This window comes from Jaculus jaculus, chromosome 9, assembly GCF_020740685.1.
Source record: "Jaculus jaculus isolate mJacJac1 chromosome 9, mJacJac1.mat.Y.cur, whole genome shotgun sequence".
In the NCBI taxonomy this organism is placed as follows: domain Eukaryota; kingdom Metazoa; phylum Chordata; class Mammalia; order Rodentia; family Dipodidae; genus Jaculus; species Jaculus jaculus.
This window is the reverse complement of record NC_059110.1, coordinates 117,907,024-117,933,206: the sequence shown is the minus strand read 5'-3', so window position 1 is coordinate 117,933,206 and position 26,183 is coordinate 117,907,024. Positions and strand designations below refer to the sequence as shown.

The 26,183-nt window shown below is 47.4% G+C and overlaps 1 protein-coding gene across 1 annotated transcript; it reads right to left on the bottom strand.

The window, feature by feature from the left end:
- Positions 1–23,259: 23,259 nt before the first annotated feature.
- On the bottom strand, positions 23,260–26,029 carry Actg1 (actin gamma 1). Its single transcript, XM_004655264.2, has 6 exons — positions 25,912–26,029; positions 25,503–25,631; positions 25,180–25,419; positions 24,470–24,908; positions 24,187–24,368; positions 23,260–24,089 (listed from the first exon to the last, which is right to left on the bottom strand). The coding sequence occupies exons 2-6, from the start codon at positions 25,623–25,625 to the stop codon at positions 23,946–23,948; spliced, it is 1,128 nt and encodes a 375-aa protein (XP_004655321.1). The 5' UTR covers positions 25,626–25,631; positions 25,912–26,029; the 3' UTR covers positions 23,260–23,945.
- Positions 26,030–26,183: the final 154 nt, after the last annotated feature.

The window sequence follows — 26,183 nt, the reverse complement described above, 5'->3', positions numbered from 1 at the left end:
TGAGCATGGTCCATGCTATGTTGACACGCTTTTTATTTTATTTTTAATTTTAGAGACAGAGAGGAAGAGAGAATGAGTATGACAGGGTCTCAGCCACTGAAATCAAACTCCAGACACTTTCACACCTAGTGGCCATGTGCGACCTTGCACTTACCTCCCCTTTGTATGTCTCGCTTACGTGGGATCTAGAGTGGAACATGCATGGGTCCTTAGGCTTTGCAGCCAAGTGCCTTAACCACTAAGCCATCTCTCCAGCCCTGTTTTGATTTTTTGGAGGTAAGGTCTCACTCTACTCCAGGCTAACCTGGAATTCACTGTGTAGTCTCAGGGTGGCCTCAAACTCATTGTGATCCTCCTACCTCTACCTCCAGAGTGCTTTGATTAAAGGTGTGCACCAGCTTGCCCAGCAACATGCTTATCTGAATATCTCTGTATAAAATAAATATTGTCTCCATGTGGACAGCCTTCACAGCCAATATCGTTATTGTGCTGGAATTTTTGTTTGTTTGTTTTTGTTTTGTTTTTTCAAGGTAGGGCTTTGTGCTGGAATTTTTTAAACATTTTTTTTATTATTTATTTATTTATTTGAGAGCGACAGACACAGAGAGAGAAGGACAGATAGAGGGAGAGAGAGAGAGAATGGGCGCGACAGGGCTTCCAGCCTCTGCAAACAAACTCCAGACGCGTGCGCCCCCTGGTGCATCTGGCTAACGTGGGACCTGGGGAACCGAGCCTCAAACCGGGGTCCTTAGACTTCACAGGCAAGCGCTTAACTGCTAAGCCATCTCTCCAGCCCTTTAAACATATTTTTAAATATTTTATTTTTATTTATTTGACAGAGAGAGAGAGAGAGAGAGAGAGAGAATGGGTGCACCAGGACCTCCAGCCTCTGCTAACGAACTTCAGATGCATGTGCCATCTTGTGCATCTGGCTCGCCTGGGTCCTGGGGAATCGAGCCTCGAACCGGGGTCCCTAGGCTTCACAGGCAAGCGCTTAACCGCTAAGCCATCTCTCCAGCCAACCCCCCCCAAATTTTTTTAATAAATAAATCCATACACCAGAACTAATTCAGCCATAACTTCCCCACTTTCATACCTGACATTCCGGAGAGGCCTTCCTGGAAGAGCAAGGAAATGGAAGAACTTAACAGGAAAGAAGCAGAGATATTGAAAGTTATTCCACAATGGCCCCAAGCCAAAGAAAAGATTTGATCCAAATAAATGCAAATTAGAACAATCACCAGGCATCACTTCTCACCTGCCAAACTGGCAAATGTCATCAAGTGGTAAAGGCAGGTGTTGGGGGCCCTAGACCATGCTGGTGCTTCACTAGGCGCCCAAAGCTTCCCACTGAGGAAGGAGGCCAGCCAGGGCTTCCACTTAGCCCTACTAAGTCTAGGCTGTGGGCACCGGGTGGCCAAAGCTCAGGCCCTGCAGGACAATAACATATAACAGCTTTGGCCAAGGACAGGCCCATGAGATGCCCCCAGGCCAGGCTATTCAGCAAGCCCACTATTGCAGCCTCGGCCCCTTCCGGCCTCTCCAGCTCAACATTTGTTTTAAGATTCACGAGACATCCCTTAGGAGGCTGGCTTTCCGGCCAGCCGGGGGGCATTGTTACCCTAGGCAGCTGGACCACAGGAAGTCAGGACAGCCCAGAAGCACTTAGAAAGAGCTGCATCTGCCTCTCCACCTCTCCCCTCCACTGCTTTTTAAGGTTTTTTTTTTTCCTTTTTGGAGATTTTTTTTTTTTTTTTTTTGAGGTAGGGTCTCACTCTAGCCCAGAGTAACCTGGAATTCACTATGTAGTCTCAGAGTGGCCCTCTTGTCAATTCTTAAAGCTACATTAAAGGCATCACTATTTAAAAAAAAAAAAATCGACCCAGGCGTGCTTTGATCCCAGCACTCCTCCAGGGTGGGCCTCGCCTCCAGCCTCCAGTCCTGGGATGTGTCTGAAGGCAGCGGCTCGCCTCCAGAGCCATTCTGCCCGCAGCCCAGGGCGGGGCCTGCAACCCAGGGTCACTCACCACCGAGAGGCCATCTGCAGAGCCAGTACTCCCCTGGCATCCAGTGGGTGGTAACTCAACAAGTGGGGGTCGGGGTGGGGCACCTACTCATCTACACCGGTTAACTCACAGCTCCCCAACGTGCGCCAGGACTGTGGTGCCCGCCACACAGACATGGGTGGAGGAAAGGCCTAATCGCACAGCTGGTAAGTGAAGGGGCCAGAATTCACATCCGGGCACCTAGCTCTGGGGTCACGTTCAGAACCTCTGGCCCGGAGCAAAACCACGCTGCCGCCAACCATTTCCAACTCCCCCCCCCCCCACCATCACCCCACCCCACTCCCGACCTCCACCCAACCAGACCAGACCAGACCCATCCGGCTGGCCGCCAGCCTGCCCAGCACCAGCGGGAGCCAATGGGAGCCGGGTTCCTGCCCTGCAGCGTGATTGGTGCAGGCAATCCAGGCTTCACCCAATCAGAATGCAGTTATTTCCGAGCGCAGGTCTGCAAGGAAATCAAGGCTTTTGTTCCCCCTGAGCGGCGTGGTCCCGAGATGCCGCGCTTCCTCGGCCCCGTGGGGGAGGGGAGGCGGAACAAAGCGGAGAACTGCCGAGAAACGACCGGTGGACCCTGAGCTGGGGTCGTAATGTCCGGCAGTTGACCCCTGATCAAACTGTGTTGAAGCCTGTGGTTAATTGTCCTTATTCTGAGACTAGCAAGACTGGGCCTTTTTTTTTTTTTCTTTCTTCGAGGTAGGGTCTTGCTCTGGCCCAGGCTGACCTGGAATTCACTATGTAGTCTCAAGGTGGCCTTGAACTCACAGAGATCCTCCTGCCTCAGCCTCCTGGGTGCTGGGATTAAAGGTGTGCGCCTTTAAGACAAAAGAGAAAAGAAAAAGGTGTGCGCCACCACGTACGCCTTTTTTTTTTTTTTTTTTTTTTTTGAGAGAGAAAGAGGTAAATAGAATGAGCACGTCAGGACCTTCAGCCACTGCAAAGGAACTCCACATGCATGCGCCACCTTGTGCATCTGGCTTACATGGGTCCTGGGGAAGTGAACTTGTGTCTTTTGGTTTTCCTTAGCGCCCAAGCCATCTCTCCAGCCCTTGAGCCATTTTTTGCATCTGGCTTTATGTAGATGCTTGGGAAATTGAACCCAGGCCTGCAGGTTTCTTGAGCAAACACCTTTTTACGGCGGAACTATCTCCCAGCCCCAGGACCTTTGTGCGTGTGTGCGCATGCACATGTGGAGAACAGAGGATAGCCTCCAGTGTCTCTCCTCAGGCTCCATCCACCGCTTTTTTGTTTTGTTTTGTTTTTCCAAGGTAGGGCCTCATTCTAGCCCATGCTGACCAATTCACTATGTAGTCTCAGGGTAGCCTCAAACTTGTGGTGATCCTCCTGCCTCTGCCTCCCAAGTGCTGGGATTAAAGGTGTGCACTACCACGCCAGGCTCATCCACCTCTTTTTAAGGCACAATCTCTTATTAGTCTGGAATGCCAACGAAGTCCAGTGAGCCCAGGGATGTGCCTGTCTCCACCTCCCCAGGCCTGAGACCACTGGCACTTGCCACCACACCCAGAATTTGTTCTGAGGATTGAACTCAGGTCCTTATGTCCATAAGGCAAGCACTTTATCCACTGAGCCATCTTCCCAGATCCAATTCTCTCTCTCTCTCTCTTTTTTTTTTTTTTGGTTTTTCAAGGTAGGGTCTGGCTGTAGTCCAGGCTGACCTGGAATGCACTATGTAGTCTCAGGGCGGCCTTGAACTCATGGCGATCCTCTTACCTCTACCTCTCAAGTGCTGGGATTAAAGGCGTGCACCATCACGCCCGGGTTTCTTTTTTTTTTTTTTTTAAGTTTCATCTCTGTGTGAGTACACGCACGCGCGCGCACGCGTCTCTGGCTGCTGCAAACAAACACCAGACCCACTTTACATCCACTGAGCCCTTCCCCCATGTGCTTTTGAAGCCAAAAGGCCAACTTCAACATCCACTTGTTTCACTGAGCCTCAATCTTCCGACAGTGACAGACAAACCTTGTACCCAGAGTTCTATACTGCTCCCCACCACCCCGCCTCCCTTCTGCCTTGGGTGTTGCACCTTGTGGAAGAGCTCTCTCTTCCTAGAGTCTGACTATACTAGACTCCCTGATCTCATCCCCACACCATCTTTGCTCACTCTCTTACCCAGGGTGGGATCTATCACCTGCAAGCAAGAATTCTGCAGGAGATGGACTGGAGAGATGGCTTAGCGGTTAAGCACTTGCCTGTAAAGCCTAAGGACCCCGGTTGGAGGCTTGATTCCCCAGGACCCATGTTAGCCAGATACCCAAGGGGGCGCATGCGTCTGGAGTTCGTTTGCAGTGGCTGGAGGCCCTGGCGTGCCCATTCTCTCTTTCTCTATCTGCCTCTTTCTCTCTGTCTGTCACTCTTGCTCTCAAAAATAAATAAATTAAAAGAAAAACAGGGTTTTTTTAAGAATTCTGCAGGAGTTTTTTGTTGTTGTATGAGGAGTTTGTTGTTGTTGTTGAAGTAGGTTTTCACTGTAGCCCAGACTGACCTGGAATTCACTATGTAGTCCCAGGGTGGCCTGGAACTTATGGTGACCCTCCTACCTCTGCCTCCCAAGTGCTGGGTGGGATTAAAGGCATGTGCCACCACGCCCAGCTTTTTGTTTTGTTTGTTGTGTTTTTTTAACTTATTTTTATCTTTTTAAATTATGACCTTTTTTATATTTATTTGAGAGCAACAGAAAGAGACAGACAGAAGGAGAGAATCACAAGCAAGGGCTAAACCACTAAGCCATCTCTCCAGCCCTATTTTTTATTTTTGAGAGAGAGAGGGGACACTCCAGGGTCTTTTCAGCCACTGCAAACAAACTCCAGGTGTGTGAGCCCCTTGTGCGCATGTGTGACATTGCATGCTTGTGTCACTTTGGCTACTTGGGGCCTGGAGATTGGAACATATGTTCTTAGGCTTTGCAGACAACTGCCTTAACCACTAAGCCATCTCTCCAGCCCTGTTCTCCTTTTTTAGGTCATTAAGAGAAGAGAAGCCATGCGTGGCGGCTCATGCCTGTCATCTCAGCACTCAGCAGCTGAAGTAGAAGGGTCACTACGATTTCCAGGTTAGCTTGGGCTAAAGTGAGAGTCTCCCTCAAAAGAGGGGAAGGGTTATTTTGGTTCATGGTTTTGGTCCAAGGCTGAGGAATGGTATGTGGCCATGGCCGTTCTAGCTGGCAAAGTGCTGAGGTAGTGCAGGGAATGAAGTGGTGAGAGAGAGCAGTACCTCTATCCTTTCTTCATGCTGGGACTACCGAGCAGAGTGTCATGATTTTGGAGTCCCAGCAACAGCCTTGCAAACCTCAAAGACAAAAGCCCAGGATGGCTCTCTGATTATATGATAAAAATAAGTCAGTCCAATCTCCTGCTGACAGAGCAGTCTGTCCCTTGCATCTGAATTCATTCATCCCAGCCTTGCATGTCTGAGCTAGTCTGTGGTGACTGCAAGCTCTGCAGGATGCCCATGGCTCACCAAGGCCCTCTCTTTTGTGGAGTGCCAGGCTTCAGGCTGGGTTAAATTCTGCAGGAAATCTAGATATGGTGGTGCATGCCTGCAATCCAAGTTTGGGAGGTTGAGGCAGGAGGATCAGGAGTACAAGGCCGGCCTCAGGTTCACTTTGAGTTTGAGGTCAGTCTGGGCTACATGAAACTCTGTCTCAAAAAAAAAAACTAAAAACATGGGTTGGGAATATAGCTTAGTGGTTAAAGTGTTTGCCTGCAAAGCCTAAGGAAACATGGTTCTATTCCCCAGGACCCACGTAAGCCAGATGCACAAGGGGGCACAGGTGTCTGGAGTTCATTTGTAGTGGCTAGAGGCCCAGTCCTGCCCATTCTCTTTCTTTTTTTTTTGTTTTTTTTTTTTTGGTTTTTCGAGGTAGGGTCTTACTCCAGCCCAGGCTGACCTGGAATTCACTATGGAGTCTCAGGGTGGCCTCGAACTCATGGCAATCCTCCTACCTCTGCCTCCCGAGTGCTGGGATTAAAGGCGTGCGCCACCACGCCCGGCTCCCATTCTCTTTCTATCTGCCTCTTTCTCCCTCTTTTTCTCTCTCTCTCTCTTAAATAAATAAATAAATAAATAAATAAAATATGTTTTAAAAAAGTTAAAAAACATGCTTAGCATGGTGGCCCAAGCCTTTAGTCCCAACACTGGGGAGGTGGAGACAGGAGGATCACTATGAGTTTGAGGCCAGCCTGAGATTACATACTGAATTCCTGGTCAAGTTGGGCTAGAATGAGACCCTGCCTCAAAAAAAAAAGTTCTGAAGAGATGGCTTAGCTGTTAAGACATTGCTTGCAAAGCAAAAGGACCCAGGTTCTATTCTCCAGGTCCCACATAAGCCAAATGCACATGGTGGCACATGCATCTGGAGTTTGTTTGCAGTGGCTACAAGCCCTAGCATGTCCATTCTCACTCTCTCATCTTTCCCTCTCTCTGTCTCAAACAAACAAATAAATAATAAAATGAATCTTTAAAAAAAAAAAAAAAAAACTGGAGAAGATGGTTTAGTGGTTCAGGCATTTGCTGCAAAGCCAAAGGACCCAGGCTCAATTCCCCAGAACCCATGTAAGCCAGATGCCAAAGGTAGCACATGCATCTGGAGTTTGTTTGCAGTGGCTGGAAGTCCTGGTGCACCCTTTCTTTCTCTCTCACTCTCTCAAATAAATAAATGAATTAATTTTAAAAAGATTAAAAATATTTTACTTATTTAATTTAGGAGAGTGAGAGAGAGAAAGATGCAGATATAGAGACAGAATGGGCACATCAGGGTCTGCAGCCACTGCAAGCGAACTCCAGATGCATGCACCACCTTGTGCATCTGGCTTTATGTGGGTACTGGGGAATGGAACTCTGGTCCTTAGGTTTTGCAGGCAAGCACCTTAACCACTGAGCCTTCTCTCCAGCCCTGCATCTTATTTTATTTCATTTTATTTGCTTGAAGCAGGGTCTCATACTTGCCCAGGCTGGCTTTGTGCATTTTCCAGTTTTGTACTGGGAAATTGGTTCTGCCTCATGGGCTGGGAACTGGCCTTGGGGGTGGAGATTCAGTGTACCTGCTAGGTGCAGAAATTGGTACAATTTTGTGGGGAGTGATTTGGCGATATGAACAAGCAGTCAAGAGAAGACTCCGGCTTGTTGCCTGTCATTTCATTTTAGGTCATCTCTCTTGATAATGGTGATGACGGGAGCACTGGGAAACCTTTCATACCCATGTCATCATGGCAGGGTCAGTTGTAACCACTAACATGTAACACCGTCTGCAGTCCACGAAGTGAATCATGGCCCAGCTGGCTACAAAGACTAGTAAAAAATATTTTAGGGGCCAGCATGGTGCCACACATCTTTAATCCCAACACTCAGGAGGCAGAGGTAGGAGGATCGCCATGAGTTTGAGGCCACCTTGAGACTACATAGTCAATTCCAGGTCAGCCTGAGCAAGAGTAAGACCCTACCTCGAAAGAAAAAAAAGGGGGGATGGAGAAATGGCTCAGTGGTTAAGTCACTTGCCTGCAAAGCCTAGTGACCTGGTTCCAGTTCCCTAGTGCCAACGTAAAGCCAGATGCACAAGGTGGTTCATGCATATGGAGTTTGTTCACAGTGGCTATAGGCCCTGATGTGCCCATTCCTTCTGTCTGTCTTTCTTCTCTCTCCTTCTGCTTGCAAATAAATAAATATCGAAAAGAAAAAGGGGAACTGGAGAGATGGCATAGTGTTTAAGACACTTGCCTGCAAAGCCTAAGGATCCAGGTTGAATTCCCCAGTACCCATGTATGTCAGGAGGATTGCCATGAATTCGAGGCTACCTTGAGACTACATAGTGAATTCAGGGTCAGCCTGAGCTAGAGTGAGACCCTCCCTTGAAAAGAAAAAAAAAAAAAAAAAGCAAGAGAAACTTTAAAAAGTCAGACCTGGACTGTAAATGGCTTAGCAGTTAGTTTCCTTGCAAAAGCCAAAGGACCTAGGTTCGATTCCCCATTACCCACATAAAGCCAAATGCACTAGGTTGCCCATGCATCTGGAGTTCGTTTGCAGTGGTTAGAAGCCCTGGCACTCCCATTCTCTCTCTCTAGCTGCCTCTTTATCATTCTCTCTCAAATAAATTAATAAAATGATTTTTTTTTAAAGTCAGGAGGTGCATGCCTTTAATCCCAACACTTGGCTGGAGAGAGAGGTAGGAAGATCACCCTGAATTCGAGGCCACCCTGAGACTACATAGTGAACCCCAGGTCAGCCTGGGCTAGAGCGAGAGCCTACCTCAAAAAAAAAAAAAAAAAAGCCAGGCCTGAGGAGTGTCTTCTGATACTTCTCCCCACCACCCCCTGCCCCGTCCAATCATCCATGGGTGCCAGCTTCTTTCAGCACAGCTTCTAAAGCTTATGTCCCACCAGCTGTAGGTAACAAGCCAACATCTCCACCTCACCCTCCCACTTTCCACTTTTCCTATTGCTTCAGAGGCTAATTCAGAGGACAGCATTACTTGCCCTTTTCTCAGGGTAATGCCTCCCCTGCATGGGCAGAGAGCTCAGCCTCAGTTGCACGTGCAATGCCCAGGGCAAAGGCCTCAACAATTGCTGCCAAAGCCTGCCTGCAGTCCCACCCATGCATTCTACTTTCAGGGACTGAAGTATATTCTCCAGTCCCTTAGCTATTTTAGGGTGTTCATGAACTTGCATGGCAGATCTCATTCACCAAGTAAGCAGGCCACCCATGCCAAATCGTTGATCTCTTGTTAGTATCCTATTTTTGGTGAATACAAGCTTGTTTATGTCTCCCAGGGAAAGCCACAGCAGACTGCAGATAAAAATTTTAAAGGAGCCAGGCGTGGTGGCGCACGCCTTTAATCCCAGCACTTGGGAGGCAGAGGTAGGAGGATCGTCATAAGTTCGATGCCCTGAGAATACATAGTGAACTCCAGGTCAGCCTGGGCTACAGCAAAACCCTACCTTGAAAAAAAAAGAAAACAAAACTTTAAAGGAGGCCTAAAGAGATGGCTTAGTAGTTAAAGTGCTTCCCTGCAAAGCCAAAGGACCTAGGTTTGATTCCCAGGACCCACATAAGCCAGATGCACAAGGTGGCACATATGTCTGGAGTTTGTTTGCAATAGCTGGATGCCCTAGCATGCACACTCATTCTCTCTCTCTCTCTCTCTCTCTAATAAATAAATAAATAAATAAATAAATAAAATATTTTTTAAAAAATTTAGGGCTGCAAGGTGGCGCATGTATCTGGAGTTCATTTGCAGTGGCTGGAGGCCCTGGCGCTCCCATTCTCTCTCTCTATCTCTGCCTCTTTCTCTTTCTGTCGTTCCCTCTCAATTAAATAAATTTTTTAAAAAAAAAATCATATTTAGAGCTGGAGGGATGGCTTAATGGTTAAGGCATTTGCCAGCAAAGCCAAAGGATCCAGGTTCAATTCCCCAGGACCCATGTTGGCCAGATGTACAAGGGGGCACAAGCATCTGGAGTTCATCTGCAGTGACTGGAAGCCCTGGTACACCCATTCTCTCTCTCTCTGTCCCCCTCTTTCTCTGTCAAATAAATAAATTAAATTAAATTAAAAAACTTTAAAGCAGCTGGGCATGGTGGCACACACCTTTAATCCCAGCACAGAGGTAGGAGGATTGCCACGAGTTTGAGGCCACCCTAAGACTACATAGTGAATTCCAGGTCAGCCTGGGCTAGAATGAAACCCTACCTCAAAAAAACAAAAAAATTAAAAAATTAAAATTAAAATAAATAAATAAAAAGAATAAAGAGCTGGGCATGGCGCAAACCTTTAATCTCAGGATGCAGAGATAGAGGATCACTGTGAGTTCAAGGCCAACCTGGGACTACAGTACAGAGTGAATTCCAGGTCAACCTGGGCTAGAATGAGACCTTACCTCAGGAAAAATAAAGAAGAAGGGGGTCTGTGCTGCTGCATGCACCATATGCAGGCACATGCACAGACACACAGACATGCATACACAGACTGAAATGAGCACTCCACAAAAGGATGTCCAGACTAAATCCATACAACAATTTAAAAAGATACTGGACGGCTGGAGAAATGGCTTAGCGGTTAAGGCACATGCCTGTGAAGCCTAAGGACCCCAGTTGGATTCTCCAGGTCCCACGTAAGCCATATGCACATGGCGGCGCATGCATGTGGAGTTCGTTTGCACTGGTTGGAGGCCCTGGTGTGCCCATTCCCTCTCTCTGTCTCTCTCTCCCTCTATCTGTAATAAATACATAAAAATCAGTAAAATCTTTAAAAAATATTAAAAATAAAATGATACTGGAATTACTTTGTTAGAAAATGCAGGTGACGGGCATAAGGCAGTAACACCAAGATCAGTGAGGGTGCCGCAGACTTACACAGGCCTCTGAAGCTCACGCAGAAAGGGGTGGGGGTTTTGCTTGGGTGTTGCTGGTGCAGGTCCCACGCAAAACCATTTGGCCATGTGATTAAAGTTAAATATCCACTTACCATATGATCCAGGATTTCCATTCTCACCCCCAAGGATGTTTTCCCAAGAGCAATAAAAGCACAGATTCACAGAGAGATGCCCGATACAGCCAGTTGTGTGGAACACAGCTGTGATCCCAGCACTAGCAGGCTGGTCTGAAACAGGAGGATGGCTCGTTTGAGGTCATCCTGGTCAAACACAAACAACAAAGATGTGCACAGGAACGGCAGAACAGCCTCTTTTGTAAAACCCCGAACCTGGGAACAAGGGCTGCGGAGGCGACTCAGTGGACAGAGCACTTGCCACGTGAGTGTGAGGACCTGAACCCAAAGAAAGAGGCTACGGCGGGCTTCTGTAATGCCAGCACACCAAGGTTCTGAGAAGGAAGGTGGCAGCAGGACAGAAACTTGAGAACCAGCTCGCCTAGTGAACGGAGCAGTAGACAATGAGAGACGCTGCCTCAAATGAGGCAGAAAGCAAGAGCTGACATCTTCTGACCTCTACATGTGTGCCCACACACACCCATGAACACGTGTGCATACAGATCATATACCCCTCCCCAAAAAAGAAAAAAAAAAACTAGAAATGATTCAATAGTCCATCAGAGACCCAGGCTTGGTGGCACTCAGCTTTAATCCCAGCATTCAGGAGGCAGAGGTAGGAGGATTGCTGTGCGTTCAAGGTCAGCCTGGGACTACATAGTGAATTCCAGGTCAGCCTGGGCTAGCATGATGCTGCCTTGAAAAAAAAAAAAAAGGTTAAAATCTAAAACTGCATAACCATAACCTATAGAGGGGAAAAATCTATATGGCCTTGGGTTAGGTAATTAGTTTTTAGTTGTAACCAAAATTACGATCTATGAAAGAAAAAAATTGAACAAGATTTTATTAAAACACAAAATTTCTATTAATTTTCTGACAATAAAAAGAGAGGTTGTAGACTTGGAGAAAAAAAATTCTGAGAGCCAGGCATGGTGGCGCACTTGGGAGGCAGAGGTGGGAGGATCGCCATTAGTTCAAGGCCATCCTGAGACTACATCATGAATTCCAGCTCAGCCTGGAATACCCTACCTCAAAAAACCAAAAGAAAAAGAAAAAAAAAAAAGAAAAAAGCCCAAGTTGAACCACCCATACCTGTAATCGCAGCACTTGGGAGGGAGGCAGAGGTAGGGCAGACCACCCTGAGACTAGATAGTGAATTCCAGGCCAGCCTGGCCTAGAGAGTGACCCTACCTTGAAAAACCAAAGAGAGAGAGAGAGAGAGGAGAATCAGACAGTTTAAGGGTAAGTTTGTTTAGCAAAGCAAGCACTTCAAAGAGAGATTTGAGTGTCTAAAAAAGAAAGAAGCATGGTGTGTTGATTTTAAATAAGTTTTTATGGGGCAGGGGAGATAGATCAGCAGTTACTTGCTTGCAAAGCCTGCCAGCCACATTCAATTCCCCATGCACACATATGAAGCTGGACCTAAGGTGGCACATACATATGTGATCTCAGCGTGGAGGCTGCAACAGTAAGAGGCGGAGCCAGAAGATCCCAAAGTTTACAGGCCAACTAGTGTGATATTCAGTTTGTTGATATTTTGCCTGTATTATCTATGACATATGGGAAAATGTCAAGGTTGGTGTCTGATACATGGGAACGAGCTATCTGCTCCCTCAAGGACATTTGAGAACAAAGAGACATTCTGACCCTCAGGAGACACAACTTCCAAAATACAGGTGTAGTTTTCTTGTTACCTAATAGCTAACCATTGTGTGTGTGTGTGTGTGTGTGTGTGTGTGTGTGTGTGTGTGTGTACACGTATGTGCGTGTGTCGCAGGCACACTAATGTCACAGCCTGCATGTGGAAGCCAGAGGACCCCTGAGTGTTAAGTCCTCACTTTCCACCTTGTTTGAGGCAGGGTCCCTCATTCATCACTGCATTCACCAGGCCAGTTGGCCTACAAACGTCTGGGAGATGCTCCTGTCTCTGACCCCTTATCTCCCAAAACCCATAGCAATCCTCTTCCCTCTGCCTCCTGTGTGTTTTCTTGCTTTTCAGAAACTCCTGTTTGCTGGTGGTAGGAATGCAAAGTCATCTAGCCACTTTGGTCAACAACCTGAAATTATGCTCCTAGGTGTCTTCCCAACTGACTCAAAACCTTATGTCCACACAACATCTCAGCAATGTTTATTCATCATCATGACAAGCTAAAAAGGGGTAGGGTATCTTTAATCAGCCAGGGAGTGAACCCAGGTTGTTTCCATTCCCAGTGATGGTGCCCTGTGATGAGAAATAGATTGTCAGATCAGCACAGAACCAAGGGCAAAAAGCAGTCACAAAGGCCACCCAACTGTATGATTCCACTTACAGAACATTCTAGAAAAGGCAAAACTCCATTACAAATGTACCCTTGATCAAACTCTCTGGGCCTAGCATCAGAATGCAGCCAGCCCTTAGGCCAGTAGTCCAGTTCCAACAAAGCTCTCTGTAGTCTTTCCTTCTCCTTAGAAAGTTTATAAACAAAGCTTCCAAATACAATTCTCTCTGTGCTTAGCATTTTCAAACCCTCACCAGAATAGTCCATAAAACTTGGCTTACTGCTCTGGAAGGCATCTTCAGTTGCAAGCACCAAGTCCATGACCATTCCTCCAAAACAAAATGTCCTAAAAGACCAAAATCCACATGGTCAGATTTAACATGCAGCAATAACCCACTCTCTGGTACCAGATATTTTGCAGTCAGTTTCACATTGCTGGAATGAACTTCCAAACTAGGCACAAGTTATGGGAAGAAGGTATTTGTTGAAGCTTCCAGATCTAGTGGAAGTTCCTTAGTGGCAGAAGAGCTGGCCCACTTTCACAAATCCAAATAGAGAGAAAAACTACGACCAGCACCATAAGCAAGCACACTCTACATGGTGAATTCCATGTCTGCCTGGGCTACAGTAAGACCTTACCTCAAAAATAAAAAAATAAAAAAAGAATGCTGCAAACCTGTAGGCTGGAAATTCCAGATCCGTTCACAACACACCTTAGGGCTGGACCCTAGGATCCACCCACAGAGACACCTCTTTCAACCAGGCAGCTGGAAATCCAAGGAGCTGTGATAAAACAATCTATTGGGGGACATACATGCAAACAAAATCACTCCTCTATTGCCCTCTCTTGCCCCTAACCACTGATCCCCTTCCTTCTTCCAACTAGTCAAACTTCTACTTTCATGTCTATTTGTTGTTTTGTTTTTGATGACCCAATGCACTGAATTAGGGTTATTTACTTTCACATCTATGTTTTGAATTATGTTTTGAGATTCATCTGTGTGGTCACATGTATCTTTATTTAGAGCTACCACATTTTGTCTCCTTATTCGTTGTCTGATAGACACATTCAGGTTGATTCTACCTTTTGAAAATAGTTCTGCAATAAACATTTATATACAAATATTATTCACATGGGAACTGAACAAACTGGCAAACTATTGACCACAATAATATACACCAACAACTTACAGTACCACCAACAACGTATGAAGGTTCCAATCTGCTCACATCCTTATTAACACTTGTATTCTCTGGGTGTTAATTTTTACCATATCCCTTCTAATATGAATTACAGTTAACCTGTAGATTATTTTGATGGTATTGCTATTTAGAAATATTGTCTTCCAACTCATGAATGCTTTATATCTTTGCATTTATTTAGGTCTTTCTTAAGTTTTTCAACTGTATTTTATAGTCTCCAGTGTGCAAATCTTGCCTTGATTAAATATATTCCAGGGGTTTTTGTTGTTGTTGTTGTTGTTTATTCAAGGTAGGGTTTTAGCCAGGCGTGGCTATGCATGCCTTTAATCTCAGCACTTGGGAGGCAGAGGTAGGAGGATCACCGTGAGTTCGAGGCCACCCTGAGACTCCATAGTGAATTCCAGGTCAGCCTGGGCTAGAGACCCTACCTTGAAAAACAAAAAAAAAAAAAAAAAAAAAAAAAAAAAGGTAGGGTTTTGCTGTAGCCCAGGCTAATGTAGTCTCAGAGTGGTCTCAAACTCATGGCAATCCTCCTACCTCTGCCTCCTGAGTGCTGGGATTAAAGGCATGCGTCACCGTGCCCGGTAATTCCAGGTTTTTATTTGAAAAAACAAAAATAAATTTAAAAGGCAAAACTATGCCGGGTGTGGTGGCACACTCCTTAAATCCCAGCACTCTGGAGGCAGAGGTAAGAGAATTGCCATGAGTTCGAGGCCACCCTGAGACTACATAGTGAATTCTAAGTCGGCCTGGGCTAGAGTGAGACCCTGCCTTGGGAAAAAAAAAAAAAAAAAAAGGCGAAGCTATATAAATATAGGAAAGAGATGAACTGCCACCAAGGGCTTGGGATGGAGGTGGATTTAAAAGATAAAACAGCGGGCGTGGTGGTGCACGCCTTTAATCCCAGCACTCGGGAGGCAGAGGTAGGAGGATCGCTGACAGTTCAAGGCCACCCTGAGACTACATTGTGAATTCCAGGTCAGCCTGGACCAGAGTGAGACCCTACCTCAAAAAACCAATAAATAAATAAATAAAAGATAAAACGTGGAGGAAGTCTGCAGAGTGATGAAGGTGTCTGTGTGGCACTCAATTCTCTAGAGCACGCTGGGCACCTGCAGTGACATCACTGGGTCTTCTAGTTGCTTTGGTCACTTTCTTGAGGAACTGGCAAACTTCCCTACAGTGCTGCACCAGCTTGAGCAATGCGCAGGGTTCCGCTTTCTCCAACGCCTTGTTGACACTTATGTTCCATTGTTTTGATCCTGGAGGGTGTGCAGCTAGTTTTGGGGGCTGGGCTGTCGGCTGGCTTGCCAGGCCTCCCAGGAAAGACCAGTGGAACCAGCAGACAGACAGACCCAGCCCAGGAGACACCTCAGAACTTAGGGAGAAGAATCAGCCTGAGGAGGGGATGGAGCCATCTGTGCCCTGTGGAGGATGGATGATGGGGTGGAGGAACCCAGGGGTGGAGGACTACTCTTATGGCTTTCAAGGTCCACTGCTGTTTACCACCACCATTGTTGATGACTTCTCTCTCCCATAGGGCTGCATACAGCCTAGCTTTTTCCAGCTTTATGTCAGCTGATCTACAGGGAGGTTTTCAGCTCAGCTCCAGCTTGATTTCTCAGTGACCTTGCAGCCCAAACATGTGGAGTCTTCAGCAATAGGGTCTTACCATCTATTCCTGGTTGGAAACCAAGAGCCTTGGCAATGGCCTGTAATGTTTTGGGGACATCAGGGACCTCTCTGGCCAACAACTCACTGGAAAGTATTCCATCCCTGGCATGGAAATTTTTATAGTAACAGTCTATGGCTCCTACACTTCCTCTACTAAGTCCTTTCCGCCGACCTCACTTAGGCTGTTGTACCCCCAGTAATCTGCTCATCTACTTACGTATATACAATACCCTCTCTGCAAATCCTCCCCTCCCCTCCCTCATAGCCCCTTTCTAGCTTGCTGGCCTCTGCTACTCACTTTTACTCCAACTCACATACAAATTTAAACATTTGTAGCTAGGATCCACATATGAGAGAGAACATGCAGTGTTTGGCTTTCTCGGCCTGGGTTACCTCACTTATTATAATCCTTTTCACATCTATCCATTTCCACACAAATTTCATTTTTCTTTTCTTTTTTTTTTTTTTGGTTTTTCGAGGTAGGGTCTCACTCTGGTCCAGGCTGACCTGGAATTAACTCTGTAGTCTCAGGGTGGCCTTGAACTCACGGTGATCCTCCTACCTCTGCCTCCCAAGGGCTGGGATTAAAGGCGTGCACCACCACGCCCAGCATTCATTTATTTTCTTGATGACAGCCATCTGACAGGAGGGAGATGGAAACTCAAAGTAGTTTTAGTTTGCATTTTCCTGATGGCTAAGGATGCAGAGTGTTTTTAGATCTTTATAGGCCATCTTTATTTCTCCTTTGAGAAATCTCTATTTAGTTCCATAGCCTTTTTTGTTTTATTTTGTTTTTTGGAGGTAGTGTCTCACTCTAGCCCAGGCTGACCTGGAATTCACTATGTAGTCTCAGGGTGGCCACGAACTCACGGTGATACTCCTACCTCTGCCTCCCGAGTGCTGGGATTAAAGGCATGCGCCACCACGCCCGGCCATAGCTGCTGCTACTGCTGCTGCCCCTCCATCGTCTCCTTCTTCTTCTTCTTCCTCCTCCTCCTCCTCCTCCTCTTCTTCTTCTTCTTCTTTCTATTTTGTTTTGTTTTGGTTTTTGAGGTAGTATCTCTCTTTAGCCCAGGATGACCTAGAATTCACTATGTAATCTCATGGTGGCCTCGAACTCACAGTGATCCTCCTACCTCTGCCTCCCGAATGCTGGGATTAAAGGCATGCACTAGCATGCCCAGATGCCATAGCTCATTTTTTATTGGGTTGTTTGATTTCTTTTGCTTTTTAATATTTTTATTCATTTATTTGCAAGCAGAGAGAGACAGAAGAGAGACAGAGAGTATGGGCACACCACAGCCTCCTACCACTGCAAACAAACTCTAGAGGCATGTGCCACCTTGTGCATCTGGCTTTACGTGGGCACTGGAGAATTGAACCCAGGTCGTTAGGCTTTGCATGCAAGTACCTGAACCACTGAGCCATCTTTCTGGTTCTGGGTTGTTTGATTTCTTATCTTTTCATTTTTTGAGTTCTTTGTATATTCTGACATTAATTCTCTGTTAGATATATAGCTGACAAAGATTTTCTCTCTTTCTGTAGGTTGCCTCTTTGCTCTATTCAGAGTGTCCTTTGTTGTACAAAAGCTTTTTAAGCCGGGCATGGTGGCGCACACCTTTAATCCCAGCACTTGGGAGGCAGAGGTAGGAGGATCCCTGTGAGTTCAAGGCCACCCTGAGACTCCATAGTGAATTCCAGGTCAGCCTGGGCTAGAGTGAGACCCTACCTCAAAAAACCAAAAAAAAAGAAGAGCCTTTTAATTTCATGAGGTCCCAGTAGTTGATTAGGGATTTTACTTCCTGGGCAACTGAAGTTATATTAAGAAAATCATTGCCTTACAAAAAAGAATTTAAAATAATCATTGCCTATTCCAATATGTTGAAGGATTTCCCCTACTTTTTCTGTAGTAGTTTCAGAGTTTCAGGTCTGATATTAAGGTCTTTGATCCATTTGGATTTGATTCTTGCGCATGGAGAGAGATAAGGATCTCTTTTCATCTTTCTACATATAGATATCCAGTTTTCCCAGAACTATTTGTTAAAGAGGCTGTCAAAAGAATTAATATTTTTTGGTGGAGAGGTAGAAGGATTGCCATGAGTTTGAGTCACCCTGAGTCTACATAATGAATTCCATGTCAGCCTGGGGCAGAGCGAGACCCTACCTGAAAAGAAAAACAGAAAGGAAGGAAGAGGAAAGGAAAGAAAGAGAAAAAGAACCCCCCCCCAAAAAAAGTCAAGGCTGGAGAGATGGATTAATGGTTAAGGCACTTGCCTGCAACACTAAAGGATGCTGGTTTAATTGTCCAGAACCCAAGTAAGCCAGATGCACGTGATAGTGTATGCATCTGGAGTTCTACTGCAGTCGCAGAGACCCTGGCACACCCATTCTCCCTCCCTCCCTCCCTCCCTCCCTCCCTCCCTCCCTCCCTCCCTCCCTCCCTCCCTCCCTTCCTCCTTCTCTCTGTCTCTCTCTTTCTCTCTCTCTCTCCTTCCCTCTCTCAAATAAGTAAATAAAATATTTTTAAAAATAGCTGGGTGTGATGGCACACGCATTTAATCCCAGCACTTGGGTTGCAAAGGTAGGAAGATCACTGTGAGTTCAAGGAAATCCTGAGAAGACACAGTGAATTCCAGATCAGCCTGAGCTAGAGTGAGGCCCTGCCTCAAAAAAAAACAAAAACAAAAAAATATATTTAAAAAAATTTTTGGCAAAATTTTTTGAACGTTGGGTCTCACTCTAACCCAGGCTGACCTGGAATTCAGCATGTAGTCTCAGGGTGGCCTTGAACTCATAGTGATCCTCCTACCTCTGCCCCCTGAGTGCTGGAATTTAAGGCATGTGCCATCACACCCAACTTTTTATTTCATTTTATTTTATTTTAAATTTTATTTTATTTATTTATTTGAAAGAGAGAGAGAGAGATAGAAATAGGCAGAGAGAGAGAGAGAGAGAGAGAATGAGTGCACCAGGGCTTCCAGCCACTGCAAACAAACTCCAGAGGCATGCACCCCTTTGTGCATCTGGCTTATGTGGGTCCTGGGAATTGAACTGGGGTCCTTTGGCTTTGTAGGCAAGTTCCTTAACTGCTAAGCCATCTCTCTAGCCTCTTTATTTTATTTTATTTTATTTTATTTTATTTTATTTTATTTTGTTAGAGGAAGGGAAGGGAGAGAATGGGGTCCCCAGGGCCTCTAGCCACTGTAAATGAACTCCAGATGTATGCACCACCATGTACATCTGGCTTACATGGGTCCTGGGAAATCAAACCTGCGTCTTTAGGCTTTACTGGCAAGTGCCTTAAATGCTAAGCTATTTCTCTAGTCCTTTATTTTGTTTTTATTTATTAGAGGGGGGAGAGAATGAAGTCTTTCCATTTATTTAAGACAGAGAGAGGGGTGGGAGAGAGAGAAAAAGAGAGAATGGGCACACCAGGGCAAATGAACTCCAGACATAGGTACCATCATGTGCATCTGACTTATGTGGGACCTGGAGAATTGAAGCTGGGTCCTTAGGCTTCACAGGCACATGCCTTAACTGCTAAGCCATTTCTCCATCCCTGTTTTTAAAAAATATTATATTTTGCCAGGCATGGTGGCACACACCTTTAATCCCAGCACTCGGGAGGCAGAGGTGGGAGGATTGCCAAGAGTTCAAGGCGTCCCTGAGACTACATAGTTAATTCCAGGTCAGCCTGGACCAGAGTGAGACCCTACCTCAAAAAACCAAAATAAATAAATAAATAAAATATTATATTTATTTATGTATTTGAAAGAGAAAGATTAAGTCTTTTTGTTTGTTTGTTTGTCTGTTTGAGGTAAGGTCTCACTTTAGCTCAGGCTGGCCTGGAATTCACTATGGAGTCTCAGGATGATCTCAAACTTATGGCAGTCTTCCTACCTCTGCCTTCCAAGTGCTGGCATTAAATGCACAAGCCACCATGCCTGGCTGTCACATCTTTTTAAAAATATATATTTTGGGCTGGAGAGATGGCTTAGCAGTTAAGCACTTGCCTGTGAAGCCTAAGGACCCCGATTCCAGGCTTGATTCCCCAGGACCCACGTTAGCCAGATGCATAAAGGGGCGCATGCGTCTGGAGTTCGTTTGCAATGGCTGGAGGCCCTGGCGTGCCCATTCTCTCTCTTTCTCTGACTCTTTCTCTGTCTGTTGCTCTCAAATAAATAAATAAAAATAAACAAAAACAATTTTTAAAATATAGTTTATTTATTTATTTAAGAGACAGAGAATGGGAACACCAGGGCTTCTAGCCACTACAAATTCTAGATGTATGCGCCACCTTGTGCATCTGGTTTATGTGGTACTGGGGACTCAAACCAGGATCCTTTGGCTTTGCAGGCAAGCGCCTTAACTGCTAAGCCTTGATGTCATCATCTTTTTCTCCTATTATGAAGATCTTGTGTAGGTAATGTTAGGCACTGCAAGGTAATAAATATTCAGGCCATTTTAGTGTCTGGAAAATTGCTTTGTAAGTACTCTTACCCTTCCTTTGGCTCTTACATTCTTTCCACCACCTCTACCCCAATGGACTCTGAGCCTTGGAAAGTGTGATAGAGATGTCTCAGTGCTGAAAACTCCACTGTCACTTCTCAGCATTATGGTGACTTTTGAGCCATCCCAGTAGTCATGGCTATCTTTAAAGAGAAGTTTCTCTAACCAAAAGTGAGAGTAACAGTAATAAATAGTCATAGCCTGGGCAAGAGTGAGACCCTACCTCAAAAAAACAAAAAGAGAGAGAGAGACTTAGCCCAGGCTGACCTGGAATTCACTCTGTAGTCTCAGGAGGGTGTCCTCAAATTCATGGTGATCCTCCTACCTCTGCCTCCCAAGTGCTGAAATTAAAGCTGTGTGCTACCACACCCAACTGTTTTAGTTTGTTTCTTTTTAAATATTTTATTTTTATTTATTAATTTGAGAGAGAGAGATACAGAAATAGGCAGGCAGAGAGAGAAAATGAGCATGCTAGGACCTCCACCCACTGCAAATGAACTTCAGACATATGCGCCCTCTTGTGCATCTGGCTTTCGTGGGTCCTGGAGAGTCAAACCAGGATCATGTGGCTTTTCAGGCAAGCACCTTAACCGCTAAGCCATCTCTCCAGCCTGTTTTTGTTTCTTGAAGTAGGGGTAGGGTTAGTGCACCACCACACCTGGCTTATTTTTTATTTTTATTTATTTGGTTTCTTTGTGACAGGGTCTTGCTAAGTCGTCCATATTGGCCTTGAACTCATGGCAATGATCCCAACTCAGCTCCTGGTGCTAGGATGACTGGAATGTGCCACCATTCCTGACTTGGTTTTCTTCTTTCTCTCTCACTTATTTCATCCTCCTTCCGTTCCCATCTGTTCCCCAGAGGCACAGGTCTTGGCGTGTATCCTGAGATGTGCACATATCCTTAAAATAGGAACAGTATTGTCCTAGAAATGACATGATGTCAAATTATCTCCAACCCCAGCACACCACATGGGAAGCTGAAGTGGAGGGTCTCACCTTGGGTTCCAGGCCAGGCTGAGCTACAGTAGTTGTAAAACACCTGACCAAAGGGAGGAAAGATTACTAAGGTTTATAATCTCAGGGGAAGCTTTTGTGATAGCAGAGAAAAGATGGCAGAGCAGAGTCTGGGCATCACCTCTGCCACAGCAGGTGGAAAACAGAAGCAGGGGAGTGAGCCAAACTCCGGCAAAGGGGAGCTGGCTATGACACCCCAAAGCCTGCGCCTGGTAATATACCTCCTCCAACAAGACCCCATCTTCCCAAAATGCCACCAGCTGAGGACCAAGTACATAAAACACATGAGTTTTTGGGGGACATCTGATCAAAACCACAGCTACATAGTGAGATCCTATCTCAAAAATAAGAAAGGACATCAAATGTGAGGTTTGGGGGTGTCCCTCTTCTCTCTCCCCTTCCCCAGGTCTCATACAGCCCAGTTTGGCCCAGCTGAGGATGACCTTAAACTTCTTACCCTCCTGCCTCCACATCCCAAATACTAGGGCAACAGGAGCGGACTCCGAGGCCTAGCCCTGTAAATGCTAGAGATTAAACTCAGGGCCTCTTGTATGCTAGGAAAGCATTCTACTGAGCTACATCTCCAGACCCCATTGTAGAACCCCAGGCTCTTCACTTTGAGTAATCGCCCTTTAAGCACACTGACACCCTGGCCTCTGCTTTCTCCTAACTAGCCCTTAACATCATTGTTTCTGGATGTGCCTGTCATTTACCCAGAGTTTCCAAGGTTGATCTGTGTGCATGGGTCAGTGCTTCATTCCTTTTATGGCTAAATAATATTCCAGTGCATGGATGAAAACCTATTTTTACAATCTGCTCACTGATTAAGCTATTTGGATTGTTTCCACCTTTTGGTTATTGGGGTGCTGCTGTGCACAAGTACTTCAATGATAGTTTTCAGTTTTGGGGACAGCCAGGCGTGGTGGCACACACCTTGTGGGAGGATCACCATGAGTTGGAGGCCACCCTGAGACTCCATAGTGAACTCCAGGTCAGCCTGGGCTAGAGTGAAACCCAACCTGGAAAAACCAAAAGCTTTGGGCCTCCAGTGGGATTCCTGTACACATGCTGAGGACCTGCCCAACCAACTGCTCTTCCCTGGCAGGTGTCCCTGCAGCATTCCCACCAGCAATGGCAAGTTCTGACTACCCTACTTCCTCACCAACCATCTAATGCCCATCCTAGTAGGCAGGAAGAGGCCCTTTATCACAGGTGAGTGAGTCATTTGCCCGCTCACCCCTGGGACAACCCCCTCACAGCCCTACCTGTGGGGCTGCCACTTTCTGTGGAGATAAGAGATGGGCTAGGCATGGTGGAACATGCTTTAAAAGAAATCTATTCAGGAGTGAGAGTATGGGTGCACCAGGGCCTCTAGCCACCACAAACTGCAGACACGTGCACCACCTTGGGGTGCACCACCTTGGGCATCGGGAAACCCAACTCAGGTCCTTAGGTTTTGCAGGCAAGCACATTAACCACTGAGGCACCTCTCCAGCCCACATGCTTTTAATCTCAGCATTTGGGAAGAAAACGTTAGAGGATCACCATGAGCTCAAGGCCACCTACACCACATTCCAGGTCAGCCTGGGTTAGAGACCCTACCTTGAAAAACTGAAACACAGCCAGAGATGGCTCTGGGGGCTAAGCCTGCAAAGGTTTACCTGCAGGGATGTGCAGTACACATGTACAAAGTGGCACATGCACCTGGAGTTAATCTGCAGTGGCTAGAAGCCCCGGTATGCCCATACTCTCTGCTGGCAAATAAACCTGAAAAAAGTGACTTATGCCATGGAGGGCTCCAGGGAACAGAACCTTTAAGATAGTTAACTCTATATGGCATATGGGAGACTAAATCCGTTAAGAGGGTGGCACCCCTGACCTGTCAATCTTTGAGGTGGAGGGGGGAGTAGGAACCACACTAACAAGCTTCCCTCTCCCAATAGGGAGGGCCTGCCACTGCTGTGGCCAGGCCTTCCCACACAAGCCTTGCAAGGAAACAAAGGTCCCAAGTCCCTTCCCCAAACAAAAGCAGGCAGTCCTGGGTGTACTGCAGCACTTTATTTTTCTTTACACAATGACGTGTTGCTGGGGCCTAATGTTCTCACTTAACAGTAGAAAACCAAAATTTGTTGTTTCTTAAAGAATTGAGTACAAAAAACCTTACATAAATTAAAAGGATGAATAAATTTACAGGTGTAAATGCAAACGTTCCCAACTCAAGGCAAGGAGCAACCCACGGTGGTCAGGAGGGGAAACACCAGAACGGAAACTGGGTCCTAAGGCTCGGACCTTCCCACCGTTAGACCGGCAACACGGACGTGACAACTGGTTCAGGAACCCTTGCCAGCCTCTAGAAATCCTGGAACAGTCAGCGTGGAAGTTGACACCCTGCACCGTCGCCGGCGCTGTGCTCAGACCCACCAGTGGGGATCCCTCTTCCTCAGCCACCAAGTGACCGAGCCACACGGACCAAGGGCTTAAATCAAGATATGCACAGGGTATTAAACATATACCAAGGGAACAGTTAACTTGAATACAAGGTCAAAAATCAGCAACAAGTTCTACGATCCAGTGCTGATATCAGATACAAGCTTCAAGGACAAATTTCTTTTCAAAGGCTTATTCCAGTTTCATGAGGCTAGCATGAGGTGTGTACATTTGCCAGGGCAAATCAATACTTCGGAATCAGCTCATGCAGCAGATGCCTGGCACCTGCTCAGTCCATCTAGAAGCATTTGCGGTGGACGATGGAGGGGCCTGACTCGTCATACTCCTGCTTGCTGATCCACATCTGCTGGAAGGTGGAGAGCGAAGCTAGGATGGAGCCTCCAATCCACACGGAGTACTTGCGCTCAGGGGGAGCAATGATCTGTGAAGGAAGGAGCAGATGAGAACCCAGGAAGTCATGTGGGGCCCAACCCCCACCCTCAGGGCTAGGCCTGTCCAGGCTGGGAACCATTCCTCACCTTGATCTTCATTGTGCTTGGCGCCAGGGCTGTGATTTCCTTCTGCATCCTGTCAGCGATGCCTGGGTACATGGTGGTACCACCAGACAGCACTGTGTTGGCATACAGGTCCTTGCGGATGTCCACGTCACACTTCATGATGGAGTTGAAGGTAGTCTCATGGATACCACAGGACTCCATACCTAGGAGACACAGCTCTCAGTCATCAAGTTCTGCACGACCCACCCCCCTTCCCTGGTGGGATAACAGCCTCGAGGTCCTGCACCAGGTTCTAGACACCTACCCAGGAAGGAAGGCTGGAAAAGCGCCTCTGGACACCGGAACCGCTCGTTGCCAATGGTGATCACCTGCCCATCAGGCAGCTCGTAGCTCTTTTCCAAGGAGGAGGAGGATGCAGCAGTGGCCATTTCTTGCTCAAAGTCTAGGGCCACATAGCACAGCTTCTCCTTGATGTCGCGCACAATCTCCCGTTCAGCTGTGGTGGTGAAGCTGTAGCCTCTCTCAGTCAGGATCTTCATGAGGTAGTCCGTCAGGTCCCGGCCAGCCAGGTCCAGACGCAAGATGGCGTGAGGAAGGGCGTAGCCCTCATAGATGGGCACCGTATGTGTGACCCCATCACCAGAGTCCATGACAATGCCAGTGGTGCGCCCAGAGGCGTACAGGGACAGCACGGCCTGAATGGCCACGTACATGGCAGGGGTGTTGAAAGTCTCAAACATGATCTATGAAGGAACAAAGATCTGTGAGCAGCAGGGACCCAGAGCCGCCCACGCCCGCACACTGCATGCTTCATGCCAAAAATGTGATGTGTGAAAAGGAAAAGAAAAGAATGCAGGCAGAAACGCAAACAGAAACCTGGAGGCTTCAGGGAGGAAATGCCAGAAGAGGAACAGAACCCTGGAAATATCAAAGAAACACTTGAATGTCAGGAAATGAAGCAGAACAGAACATGACTTATGAAAGGTGGTAACAGTGGTCAAGGTATAGCCCCACCTGAGTCATCTTCTCCCTGTTGGCCTTGGGATTCAGGGGGGCCTCGGTCAGCAGCACCGGGTGCTCCTCGGGGGCCACGCGCAGCTCGTTGTAGAAGGTGTGGTGCCAGATCTTCTCCATGTCGTCCCAGTTGGTGACGATGCCGTGTTCGATGGGGTACTTCAGGGTCAGAATGCCTCTCTTGCTCTGGGCCTCGTCGCCCACATAGGAATCCTTCTGACCCATGCCCACCATGACACCCTGCGAGGAGGGAAAAGCCGTCAGGATCGCCGCGCACTGTAGCCTAGGGAGGACGCTGGGGGACCCGGACTCCCTCCACTAACCTGGTGTCGGGGGCGCCCGACGATGGAGGGGAACACGGCCCTGGGCGCGTCGTCGCCTGCAAAGCCAGCTTTGCACATGCCGGAGCCATTGTCGATGACGAGCGCGGCGATTTCTTCTTCCATGGCGATCTACTCAGAAATGTGTCCGATTCAGAAACAACCCCTCCGCGACCCCGCCAGGCCCCTAATAGGCCTCTAGGGCGGGATAACCGTCTGCAACCGGCGGTGGCCCGGTCCGCAGCGGCGCGAAGGGGCTGCGCACTGCGCCGGGCCCCGCCCTGCCCCCCGCGGGCCCTGGCCCACCGTGCCCAGCGTCCCCGGAGCCGGGCGGCTGCGCTCCCGAGGACGTGACTAACCTCCCCGGTGAACCAAGACTAGGCCTGGGGCGCAGAAGGCACGGGCCGCTTACCGGCGGAAACCGGGGGCAACGGAGAGACGAGAAGACGCGGAGCGCTGGCCGGCGGCGGCGAGTGAGACCGATCGCGGTCTCCCCCGCTGCTATTTAAGCGGGAGTGGGGTGCGCGCGCGGGCGGCGGCGCGCGCGGCCCCAGAACATGTCCATATATGGAGATCTTTCCGAAAGCCGGGCGCCCATTGGCCCGCCCGCCCAGGACACGTGGGACTTCGGCTCGGCCCGCCCCTTGCCCGCGCCGCCGCCAACCGCCCCGCCCGCGCCACCCC

Coding starts and splice junctions, on each gene's coding strand:
- Actg1 (XM_004655264.2), bottom strand. CDS start 25,625: ATGGAAGAAGAAATCGCCGCGCTCGTCATCGACAATGGCTCCGGCATG. Junction 25,420..25,502: donor TCGGGCGCCCCCGACACCAG/GTTAGTGGAGGG, acceptor CCCTCCTCGCAG/GGTGTCATGGTGGGCATGGG. Junction 24,909..25,179: donor ACAGGGAGAAGATGACTCAG/GTGGGGCTATAC, acceptor GTTCCTTCATAG/ATCATGTTTGAGACTTTCAA.